The sequence below is a fragment of the Monodelphis domestica genome, chromosome 6, assembly GCF_027887165.1.
Source record: "Monodelphis domestica isolate mMonDom1 chromosome 6, mMonDom1.pri, whole genome shotgun sequence".
NCBI lineage: Eukaryota > Metazoa > Chordata > Mammalia > Didelphimorphia > Didelphidae > Monodelphis > Monodelphis domestica.
The window spans coordinates 259,905,027-259,917,722 of NC_077232.1; the positions used below are offsets into that span (position 1 = coordinate 259,905,027).

At 39.0% G+C, this 12,696-nt stretch overlaps 1 protein-coding gene across 8 annotated transcripts in view; it reads right to left on the reverse strand.

Annotated features, from left to right (window-relative positions):
- Positions 1–12,696, reverse strand: part of NFKB1 (nuclear factor kappa B subunit 1) — a 167,646-nt gene that overhangs the window by 117,919 nt on the left and 37,031 nt on the right. For 4 of the 8 annotated variants that reach the window (XM_007495877.3, XM_056803144.1, XM_007495875.2 and 1 more), the window contains exons 2-3: positions 9,554–9,602; positions 5,299–5,386 (exon numbers count right to left, since the gene is read on the reverse strand). In XM_007495877.3, the coding sequence (XP_007495939.1) occupies positions 5,299–5,386; positions 9,554–9,602 (137 nt within the window). Of the gene's footprint in view, positions 1–5,298; positions 5,387–9,538; positions 9,603–12,696 lie in introns of all 8 variants that reach the window. The other 4 variants (XM_007495876.3, XM_007495874.2, XM_056803145.1 and 1 more) reach the window with 1 other exon arrangement.

Genomic DNA, 12,696 nt, shown 5'->3' on the forward strand with positions numbered 1-12,696 from the left:
TAAGGATGAGTCCAATATGAAACCACAGACTGAAATAAAAATCTCATATATGTAGACTTTCATCTCTGGAATCCAAGCTGGCTACCAATTTTGTTTCAGTTATCTTCTTTTATTCTGTTTGCATCACAGTATCCCTATGACCACCTAAAGTTAGCAGCCATCATTCTTTAAAGTCTAGTGTATTTCTACTTATCTACTTATCTTTTTTGGTCCTGTAGACCCATTGAGCATGGAGTGAATTTTCCTTTCTAGGTCATGGCAGACAACTATGGCCTGAAACCCTAAATGGTTCTCTTGTGGACAAACATAAACAGTTAGAAGCAGTCTATTAAAGGGAATGTTGGTTCAAATGAAAACAGAAAAATGCCTGCTGGCACAAAAGTTTTATTTTTGCATGATAAAACAAGAACCAAAACAAAGAAAAAGAAATGAAAATTTAATCCATACAACCAAAATATCTGACCTTTGCACTTTAAAAGGAATGACTGACAATAGAAACAGGAATCTATTTTCTCCAAGAGAATTTCTGACCCTGGGTTAGTATTTATGTCAACTGCACACTGAGCTAGAGCTCTGAAATATAGAAGATGCAATGTTCTATACACTACACCCAAATTAAAATTTGTGATTTTTTTTTAATTTGAGGATAACTTTTTGGTCATTTGAAACTTCTTTCCCTCAGATAAAAACAAGAGAGCACTTCGGATAAGTTCATGAATTATAAAGAAACCCTAAAGTTGAAATTCTAAGGGATTTAGGGGCTTAAAAGTGGCTTTGGTTTCAGTTTTTGAGAGCCAGGAATGAATCTGGAAAAATGACAAGAGGAAAACAGTTGGAAACTAAAGTGTAATTATTTCCTGTGGTCACATTACTGAAGTAACTTATGAGAGAAATCCTCTGACAATGAATGAACTTGAATTAGTATATCATGCTTCAACATGGAGAAAAGAAGGGTAATTTGCAAATTTGGCATATAATATTAGTCCGGGATCTTCTGGCTTTGTCCCTTTATCAATTCAAACTCTCAACTTTTTTTCTTTTAGTTTTAATGAACAGCTTTGTAAAAATTAAGGATCTGAAATTTTGAAAAGAGGAGTGGGGCATGTTGGCAAAAACAATCTGACTGGCTAGAACTAAACCTGTTAGAAGAAACTGAAAATATCCTTTGCCTCTGAGGTGACAAATATAATCTCTCTCCCAAAGTAGCGTATCTACCCAGAAAAACACTTTTCTGCAACAGGGAGGCAACATTAATAAGGCACATTGCTTCAGAAAACATTTGTGCAAAAATGTTACCATCAAAATGGGAGGATCCAGGAAGGATGCATATACCCTCTAGCTCCAGGATCACCTCTCACCTTTCCAGTCTTCTGGATTAGACCTTATTCCTCCCTACTTATTCTGAGATCCAGTGGCACTGGCCTCCTTGCTAGACTTCAAACACAACACGATTTAGTGTTTTTCCCTGGCTATCCGCCATAGCTGCAACTCTACCTCTTGGCATCTCTCAAGTCAAAGCTCAGCCTCTGCAAGAAAACTTTCCCAGGCTTCTTTAATCTTGGTGTCTTCAGGGCAGCTAGGTGGCTCAATGGATAGAGAGTTTCTCTGCTTTGTTGCCCCCACCCAATTTAAGTTAAGAGCCTAGAAAAGGAAGGTCCTGGGTTCAAATCTGGGCTCAGCCTCTTCATAGCTGTGTCACCCTAAGCAAGTCACATAACTCCAATTCCCTAGCTATGGTGGCTCTTCTGTCTTGAAACCAAAACCTAGTACTGTTTCTGAGACAAGGTAAAGTATTAAAACAACAAACAAACAACAATCTTAAGTGACCTTTATGACCCTACCTTTATGACCTTTATGACCCTACCGCCAATTTATCCTATATCCATCTTGTTTGCATGATTTCTCCACCATTAGACTATAAGCTTGTTGAGGGCAGGAATTTTCTTTTGCTATTCTTGCATCTCCAGCCCTTAGCAAAGGCTGGTCCATACTAAGCAATTAAGTACTAGCTGACTGATGAACTTTAAGTGTTAAAATGCCGCTGACCAAGTTATAATTTGTGCATTATTTTATTTCCTCAGCATGGATTACTCTGAAATGGAACATTACAAGGTTATCTGCTTCAAATGTAAGTTTTCTCTGTAACACAGTGGCAAGAATACTTGTTCAGTCATGTCCAAGTTTTCGCGACCCCATCTGGGATTTTCTTGACAAAGAAACTGGAATGGCTTGACATTTTTTTCTCCAGTTTGTTTTACAGATGGGGAAACTGAGGCACACAGGGTGAAGTGAGTTGCCAAAGGTCACACAGCTAGTAAGTGCTGGAGGTCTGAGCTGAACTCAGGAAGATGAGTCTTCCTGACTCCAGGTAAGTCTGGCACTCTATCCACTGTACCACCTGGCTGCCCACAACTTGTTAACTTGATATTTGGTGGCAATTCTTTCCTCCAAGAATTAGAATTTAATAAAGTCAGTCAAAAAATGATACTGATTCTTAAGGCTTTTATATAGGGTTTTTCAAAAGTGAAATTTCTATTCCATAATGACAAAAAAAAAGTTATGGAAAAATAACCTGGAAAATCAAGACTTTTTAGCTATAATTTCGTTTTGAAAAAAATTCTACGATGGGCAAAAGATTTTGTAAAACAAGATACTTTGAAAGTAAAGTATTTACCGAGATGGTTCTTTTGATAGCTCCATAGAAATTGGATGTTTTCCTTGTTTAATTTAACATATACATTAGGGGCAGGAAGGAGGTTCAGTGGATTGAGAGTTCTGAGTTCAAATGTTACCTCAGACACTAACTAGCTGTGTGGCCCTGAACAAGTCACTTAACCCCTATTGCCTAGCCTTTATCTGTCTTCTGCCTCGGCACCAAAATCTAGTATTAATTCTAAGACAGAAGGAGAGAGAGAGAGAGACAGAGACAGAGAGAGAGACAGAGAGAGGGAGAGGGAGATGAAAGGAGGAGGAGAGCGAGAACAAGGGGGGGGGAGAAAGAGAGAGATGAAAGGAGGAGAGCAAGAACAAGAGAGAAAGAGAGACAGACAGAGAGACAAAGAGCAACAGAGACAGAGACAGACAGAGAGAGAGACAGAGAGACAGAGACAGAGACAGAGAGGGAGGAAGAGAGAGGGGGGAGGGAGAGAGGGAGGAAAACATGTCCCCTGGGGTAGTATCAGGTAGAGACATTGATGGAATAAAGGTAGCTCTCAGAATGTCTTACTGAATTTTCAATAAAGCACTGACACCAGGAAAATAGTAAAATATGTTGAAAAATCAGAATCATAAATTTGACAGAAAGCCCGGAAGCCAACAAGAAAGCAAAGAGATTCATTTGTACACAGGAAACTGAACTAGGGCTTAAACTGGGCAAAAATCTCACAAGATCTCAGCTCTGATGCCTTTAAAAAAATTGTTTTGTTGGGCTGAGAGAAAGATAGGGCCTCAGAAATGCAAACATCAGCTAGCAGAAAGGGGAGGAAAAAAATCTGGTATCTTTCTTTTTCTTTTCATTTGAAGCCATGAAAATTCTGTATAATCAAATTTTGAAAAGCTTGAGAAATGTTCTCTGGAGTAAACGTATCTAGTAGAAAATGCCACCAATTGGAATAAGACTGCACAAATGGAGAAATAGGTGACTTGAAAATACTCAGTAAGAGGCAGCTAGGGGGCTCAGTGGATAGTGCTCCAAGCTAAGAGATGGTAGGTCCTAGTGTCAAATGTGGTCTCGGACACCTTCTTAGCTGCGTGATCCTGGGCAAGTTTTTTCATTTAACCCCCATTTCCTAGCCCTTACCACTCTGTCTTGGACCGAAACTTAGTATTGATTCTAAGACAGAATGTAAGGATTAAAAAAAAAATACTTGGTAAATGAGGCAGCCTGGAGCCTAATTTTATCAGTGGACATTTATGAAATATTAATAATTACAAAGTCACCTTGAATTCGTTTTCTATTATGCTGCTTCAATCAAGTATGAAGCTCATAAAAAAAATAGTCCTACTCCAAAAGATGGATTGCCACTTACTCTGAGGGTTATTAAATTTAAAAATTCCAGACTGTTTTTTTTCTGTCAACTAACCAACAAACTTCCTCATGGTAGAGGACTCTTCCTCTACCATGAGTTTTAGTCTGGGCACTCAGGGGAGGCCATAAAATATTTTCAGCACCACTCATGTGAAACAGTTGAGAAGAGAAGTCTAAAAACCAGATCCTCAAAAGCTGGAGGACAGGGGCGAGGAGCAATGCAAACAACTGCTAAAGAATAAAAAGGAGTTGGGGATGTTTTTGAGTGTTCTATGTCATCAACACCATGAAACCCCCTAATAGTGTGGGTTCAATGGGAGATTAGGCATTAATGACTTTGGGAATGGGGAGGAAGAATGAGGAGGAAGCACAGGACATAGAAGAAGTATTCCAGAGCCTGGACATTTTATTTAGCTTCACTCAAAGCTCAGGAAGGGTCTTATGGCAGGAACAAATGGCCAAGAGCATGATACCACGGTAACTAAGGTGATTCTGGTAAGAGATGGAAACAAAGGATGCTCCAAAGAAGATCCTAGTCTGAAAGAATCAAAAAGAAGAAGAGGAAAGCCCAAGGAAGAAGAGGCAGGAGTGGCCAAAGCAGTTTTAGAATTAGAGGCAAATTGATGGAAATCTAGAAATCTAAGGTACAGTGTTTTGAATGGACTGATTGAGGGAAAGCCTGGGTCCTAGAAGAGATAGCAAAAGCTAGAGGAGCAGGATTTTCTTGTGGGTATGGATTTCTAGGAATGCCATGCACTCAAAGAGTGAAAGGGAGGATTGGGTCACAATTTGGATATAGGAGAAGATGGAAATGATGCCAACCAACAGGGGCCTCAACACCAAATGATTGGGAGAAAAGGAAAATGGTGATGCTGTTGAAGTCATAGCTAACAGCAAAAAGAAATACAAATTGATCTTTTTAGGAAAAGGCTAGAGAAACAAAACTGAAGAGACTGGGGCTAGAAAGTAGAAGGGAGTGTAGGGGGCTTCATCGGACATCCAAGGCACAAAACTGCTAGCTACGGGGGGCATTTGTAACAATGGTTATGGGTACCATGGGGAATGCAGCTGATGCATTTTTATTCAGGTCAATTTTGTTAAAAAATACTCTGAATCTTTAGTGTCCCAATAAGATGGTTCCTTTTCAAACAAATCCCTGAATTTCTAAAGCAGACTACTTGGCCATGCCTGAATTAAAAAAAAAAAATGAAATCCATTAACCACAGAAGAAAAAGAAACTTAACTCTATAGAGGGAAAAAAGGTGTCTTACCTGTCTGGAGGGGTATCTCTGCTGGAAATAATCCTGTACTATTAAAAATTGCATTTATCCCAATACCATAAGATTCTGTTGGAAATATCTGTAAAGAGAACATTGAAAAAGTTAAACCACTATTCTCCTAGGCTCCCTTAAAAAGTTTAATTAGAAGTAGCTATGCCACTCTTCCAGTGGATGTATGATATTTTTTAAAACATCAAATCTATAGAAAAACTAGTGAAGAACAATTTTTTTAACTGTCTAAGACGCCCGCAGGTAACATCTGGTTGCCACATTTCTGTAGTTCTAGCCTCCTTTTTGAGACTTCGATCCTTTCTGAAATCATGTGGAATAAGACAACCTGAAAACTTCCAGAATGCCCCAGTGAAAATGACCTCAATTTCTTTTAAAAGACCACATAGCTCTTGACTTGGCTATGGAACTGAGAAGGGATGACCGTAGGAGAACTAGGAGAGCATTTAACTGGAGAGACTGAAGAGAGGGGCCATTTGCTGCTCATTCCAGAGTTTCTTTGGTAAGGAAGGTAAGACATCAATCTTGGGCCAATGCCACTGTGTACTACCCTTGGGGAACTTGCTGACTTTTAGGAAGTATGAACCATTGAGCCCAGCAGTTAAAGAAAAAAAGAAAAGAAAAGAAAAAGAAAATGTACACACCTCAAAGCACACACCTTCGAGGGCCCCTTCCCCCTCAAGAGAAGAAAGATAAGGAAATGCTCCACCCTTGTTGCTAGTGAGGGCAGAGATGCCCACATAAGAGCCGCTTTCAAAATGAATGTCTCTCCAGCAGTTTTTGGAGGGCCAACCATTTTTTTTTAATTGATAAAAGATTTCCTGTGTTTAGGCAGGAAAACATGGGTTTAAACCAAGCAGAACAGTGCTTACACGAGTTAGGGTTCACCTTTAATTGTCAAAGTAGCATATTAAAAGTGAAAGGTAAAACAAAGGTTCTCGGCTTCTGAATAACCCAGTGTCTGGCACGTTACAATCAAAGAAGCCATTCTTGGACCTCCCCCAGATTGCTCCCTCTTTTAAAAAACTCCTGAGTCTGTGAAAGTTAATTTTCACTTTAAACAAGATAAACCTAAACATTTATATACACATAAATGTCGAGTTGTAGAACTACATGGGCGTATAAATAAATGTATAGATATATAACTATAGAAATATGTATGAATATCTAAAATATATTCATGTATAGAGATATAAATATGTGTAGGTGTACAAATAGATAAATATATGGGTATAAAAGCATATTAAATATGTATAAACAGAAATATATAGATATATAAATGTGAATAGGTATATAAAATGGATATAAACATATAGGTATATAAATAAGAAAATACGTATAAATGTATATGAGCATAACTATATAATAATTAATGTATACATAGAATATCTAAATATATATAAATATAGAGGTGTATATATAATATGTATTCATGTATAAGAGTACACATATATAAAATATATTAATGTAGAGAGGTTTAGCTATGTATAGGTGTATAAGTATATAAAATCTATAGGTATTAAAATGTATAAAATAGGTATAAAAATATAAAAATATACAAAATATAAAAATATAAAAAATACATAAAATATGTATGACTATATTAATTTATAGGTATATAAATAAACATAAAATATGCATAAATGTATAATATAGTAATGCATAGGGACACAAATATATATGTATTCATGTATACGTATATAAAATCTATAAATGTGTATGTGTGTATCAATACATGCACCCACACATGCAGAGGGTAGTATCAGAGAGGAGGCACTAAGGCTGATGAGGAGCTTTAGTCTTTACAGACATACACATTCACACTTACAAACAATATTGTTGTCTGTATGTTGTCTCCTCCATTACACCAGAAGCTCCTTGAGAGCAGGGAATGTACGCTTTCACTGTATCCTTAGCACCTAGCACAGTGCCAGGCACATAGCAGGTGCCTAATGAATGCTTGGTGACTGTCTAATTTAAAACAGTGCTATTAGGGCAGCTGGGTGGCACAGGGAATAGAGTACCAGATCTAGAAATGGAAGGTCCTGGGCTCAAATCTGGCCTCAGACACTTCCTAGCTGTGTGACCTTGGGCAAGTCACTTAACCCCCATTGCCTAGCCCTTACTGCTCTTCTGCCTTGGTAGCCGGATACTTAGTATTGAATCTAAGACAAAAGGTAAGGACTTAAAAACAAACAAACAACAACAAAAATAGGGCAAAAAGACCTTCTATGAGCTTAACATTTAAAAAAATATTTCTTAATATCAATAAAGTTTTTTTGTTTGAATGCCAGTTATCTATAGAAATTCTAAAAGATCACTCTAGGAATAAACAGTTATCTATTTTTAAAGTTTACAACAGATTACTATTACCAATTAAGAAATTCACCTTTAATCTCCAAGGCTCCTGCCCTTTCAGAAACCAATTTATAATTGGTTCGAGGTAAACTGATGGAGAGAAAAATCTAGCCACATTATAGATAATAAATGCTAAATTATGATCTAACCCCCACCAAGGAGAAGGATTTAATTTGTGAAGAATATACCAGGCAATGTGCTAAGTGCTGTAGGATCATGATCTCCTTTTATCCTCACAAAAACCCTAGGAGATAAGTGCTGTTATGATCATCATTTTACAGTTGAGAAAAACTGAGGCAGACAAGAAGTGAAGTGATTTGCCTAGGGTCACACAGCTAGTATCTGACTCTGAATTTGAACTCAGATCTTCTTCCTGACTCTATAGAGCTCTCAATCCATTGGGCCACCTGGTGACCTCTTTTATGGTATCATATAGATTTTGTATATGTAATTATAATTTAGGAGACATGAAATTTGCCTTTACAGTATACATTAATTTCCCCAGTCTAATCCTTGACTTCCTTTGTACTCTATGATCTGGAGATGCTTAGCTACATGGCTTAATTACTTCTAAAATTTAAACATTCCATCTTTTTATTTCATGTCTGTTCCTACTCTCCCTTCTTCCTTCTCTCTTCTGCCTTCTGTTGACTCTGACTTCCTTTGAAACTTAGCACAAATCCCCTCTTCTTCAGGAGACCTTTCCCCATTTTCCTTACCACTGGTGCCTTCCTGCCGAAATGCCCCATCATTTATACTCTAGAACTGTGCTACAGTTTTGGGGAGGGACACCTTGGATATCTTGCATGTACATGGTTATTTGCAGGCTGTCTTCCCCATCTCCAGCCCCTCTCCTCCACCTTCCCACTCCTCCCAGCTTAGCACAGTGCTTGGCACACAGTAAGCACCCAGTCCTTGTGGACAGCTGATGATTACAGGTTTCCAAGGGGCTCACTAATTATCATGAATTAAGACTTTAATTCTACCCCTTTCTTTTCTTTTTTTTTAACCCTTACCTTCTGCCTTAGAACTGATTCTAAGCATTGTTTCCAAGGCAGAAGAGTGGTAAGGGCTAGACAATCAGGGTTAAGTGACTTGTCCAGGGTCACAAAGCTAAGAAGTGTCTGAGGTCAAATTTGAACCCAGGACCTCCCACCTCTAAGTCTGGCTCTCTATCCATTGAGCCAACTAGCTGCCTCCAAATGACTTTTAAAAAACATAACCTAGCTACCTACCTATCCTTCCTTCTTGTCTTTCCCCCTTACCTTCCATCTTAATTTCAATATTGTACATTGGTTCCATGGCAGAAGAGAGGTCAAAGTTAGGCAATGGGGGTTAAGTAACTTTCCCAGGATCGCACAGGTAGGGAGTGTCTGAGGCCAGATATGAGTCCAGGTTCTCCCATGTCCAGGTCTGGCTCTCTATCCACTGAACCACCCAGTTGTCTCTAAAAACTTTTTTTTTATGTATAACATTCTTTCTTCCTTCCATCTCTTTCTCTCTTCCTTTCTTTCTTCCTTCCATCTCTTTCTCTCTTCCTTTCTTTCTTCCTCCCGTCTCTTTCCCTTCTTTCCTTCTTTCTCTTCTTTGTCTTTCCTTCCTTTCTTTCTTTCTTTTTCTCTTACCTTCTATCTTAGTATCAATGTGGTGTATTGGTTCAAAGGCAAAAGAGCGGGGAAGGGTAAGCAATGGACGTTAAGTCACCCAGCTAGGAAGTATCTGAGGCCAGATTTGAACCCAAACCCTCTTGTCTCCAGATCTGGGGTTCTACTCATCAAGCTATCTAGCTGCCTCAGTTCTGCTCATTTTTAACAAGCCATTAAGAATGCGTTAAAAGTGATGAAGAAAATTGTTTTGACTCTACCTTTCTCACACTTACTTGATCTTGCATTCCCAATATGTATGGATCCTCTTCCACCATTCTGGAACTGAAAGGAAGAAAGGAAAGGGATTCAACAGTGAGACTGGAAAGGAGTCCCTCCCTCCCTGTCTTCCTCATGGAGGCTCACAAGTGGACTTGAGAAGAGGGCCTCCTTTTGAAGGCTTAAATCCTTTTTGATATTATGGGGAATTTTGTTTGTTGTCATTTCAGTTGTGCCTGACTCTTCATGATCCCATCTGGGGTTTTCTTGGCAAAGATACTGGAGTAGTATGCCATTTCCTTTTCCAGCTCACTTTACACAGGAGGAAACTGAGGCAAACAGAGTTAAGTGACTTGCCCAGGTTCACACAGCTAGGAAGTGTCTAAGGCTAGATTTGAACTCAGGAAGATGAGTTTTCCTTTCCTGACTCTGGGCCCAAATTCTATGTACTTCACCGCCTAGCTGCCCTATCATACAAGTCAAAAACTTTCAAAATTATCCAACAAAAATGAACCAGATTTTTTTAAAAGACTGTGTCAGCCAAATAACATTTACTAAGCACCTACTATGTGTCAGGCACTGTGCTAAGTGCCAGCAAAACAATCAGTTTCTGCTTTTAAGGAGCTCACAGTATAGGGGGAGACAATATATTAAAATGATCAATTGGGGATGGTCTCATAGGGTAGATACTTAAGTCCACCTGGGAAGGTCTTCTGGCAGAAGATGAGACTGAAGCTCAGCCTTGAAGCTAAGGAAGCCAGGGGATGAAGATGAGGAGGGACAGAGTTGCAGGCACAGAGGGAGTGAGTAGCCAGTAAAAATATCCAGCCAGGTGATGGGATTTCTCATATAAGGAAGAGCAAGAAGGCAAGTGTCACTAAATCCACAAAAGAGAAAGGGAGAAGGGGCCAGGCTCAGGGCTCAAGCATGAATTTAAGAAAAGGAACTAAAAGGGGAGGAGAGAAACCATCACAGGGACTAAGTAATCCTAATCCCTCAAAACAAAACAAAACTAGGGACTGGGGCTGTGAGGAAGCACAGTGAACAGAAGGTCAGGACTAGAGTAGGAATGACCTGGGTTCAAATGTGATCTCAGCAATTTTCTAGCTGTGTGATCCTGGGCAAGTCATAGTTAATTCTGTTTGCCTAGCCCTTGCCCTTCTTAGAGTAACAACTCTAAGAAAAATAATGGTTAAAAAAAAAAAAGCAAACACCTTCCCCCCTCTCCCCAACCCTTGCAAATAGTAGGAACTAGCCAGTAGTGTGCTGGTAAAATGTTTAACAACTGGCTTTCCAGAAGGAAAAAGAATATAACCACGACACACTTTCTAAATTTAATCTTCATCATCAACACTTTTTCTATTGCTTTCTTAAGCCTAGACAATCGATAAAACAATAAATTAACCTCATATTTGTAGTGTTTGTTGTTTTTTTCTGCAAGGCAAACACACTGAAGATTTAGCAACCAGCTCTCAACAGTCAGTTTGAGCTGGCACACCCCTGGTTCCAGGCTTTAAGGATCTCACAGCTCTCTACAAGCCACTAAGAGGCAGAAATCAGAGAGTGCCAGTTTTGTAGCTCCAGGACGTGCCTGGCCCAAGTATGATGGGTTCATCTTTAATTTCTCCACATGATGACGACAGAAGTTCATTCCATTGAAGGAGGCTGTTTCCTACCATTTTCATCTTGATACCCAATAACCCTACTAATGTTCAAGCCTATTTAAACAGTACAACTAAGAGCTAATGGCCAAAGTTCAGAGACACACAGATTTAAATCTGAAAGGGACTGTTCTGCTCAACTAGTTGAATTCCCTCCTTACATAGTTAAGAAAAGAGAAGCCCAGAGAAATGAAGTGGCTTGGCCAGTAAATGTGAGTAAACCTATTGCCTCTGATTCCAAAGCCAGTCCTTCCCAACTGCCTTACATGCATACCAGAGGCTTAGATTCTGCAGGTCCCAACACATTCTCAACTAACCAGAAGCACTGCTAATATTTCAGGGGCACAAATAAAGACTCTCATTCACAAAATGTGCCCAACTTACTTACTAAAGAAAGATTCTGATCATTATTTTCATTAAAGCTTATTTTATTCCAATCTCCCTTATGTCCAATTTTATCCACACAATGTGAAAAACTAAAAAAAAAAAGTTTTTAAACCCCTTTCTTCAGAACCGGGAGAACAGTCTACACAGTAACAGTAATATTGGATGATGATTATCTCTCAGCAGTGCAACGCTCTGGGGCAATCCTGGAGGCTTATGAAGGGAAGAGCGATCCACCTCCAGAAAAAGAACGGTTGGAGTTGTCTTTTACAGCAATGTATCTTGGGTTTTATGTAGGGTTCTGGTTACCTATGTGCGTTTTGTGTGACAATAAAAATCAAATAAAAAACCAAACCTGTTCCTTGCAGTAGACTAAGGCTGGTTAATTGCCTGCTGAGTTTTAAATCCTTATTCTGAATCCAGTCTTAAGGGTTGACTATTCCCGTAACTGCCCGGAATGGCAAAGGGCTTTGGTGTTCTGCAGGATATCAAGAAATGCTTTCATCCTCTGGAAATATCAAGTACACGTCACCTATTTCCAATCAATCAGCTGGTGATTGACTGAGTGGTCTATCTCCAGACCTGATGGATCTCTCCAGTTTTATTTCCTACCAATCTTGGGCACGTAACCACCACCTTAGAGCAAATACTCCATAGGGAAGGTGAAAACAAATGAGCAGAGGGTACCGATGACAAAATACTGATTATGAGTAAGTGTCAGTATCACCAACCATGACTATTGGGTAAAGTACAAACATCACTGGACTAGAAGACAGGATTGTGGGCAAATTCTTTAGTTTCTCTGATCATATATGTGTGTATACCCGCATACAGGCATGCACATATACACATACATACACACATGTATATGTGTATTCATGTAATTTATAGTATGTAATATTTTCTTTATTTTCTGAAAATGGGGCTATCAAGACAAGATCAAATGAGATGTTTTACAATAAGATCCCTGGTTTAGAAATTGATCTGGAAGAGACCTTATTAGTTATTCTGGCCAGTTTTACAGAGGAAGAACTGAACCTTGGAGATTTTAGCTGCTTTGCCTATATATGAGTATCAGAGGCAGCACCAGAACCCAGGTCTTTCCTCTCCTTCCA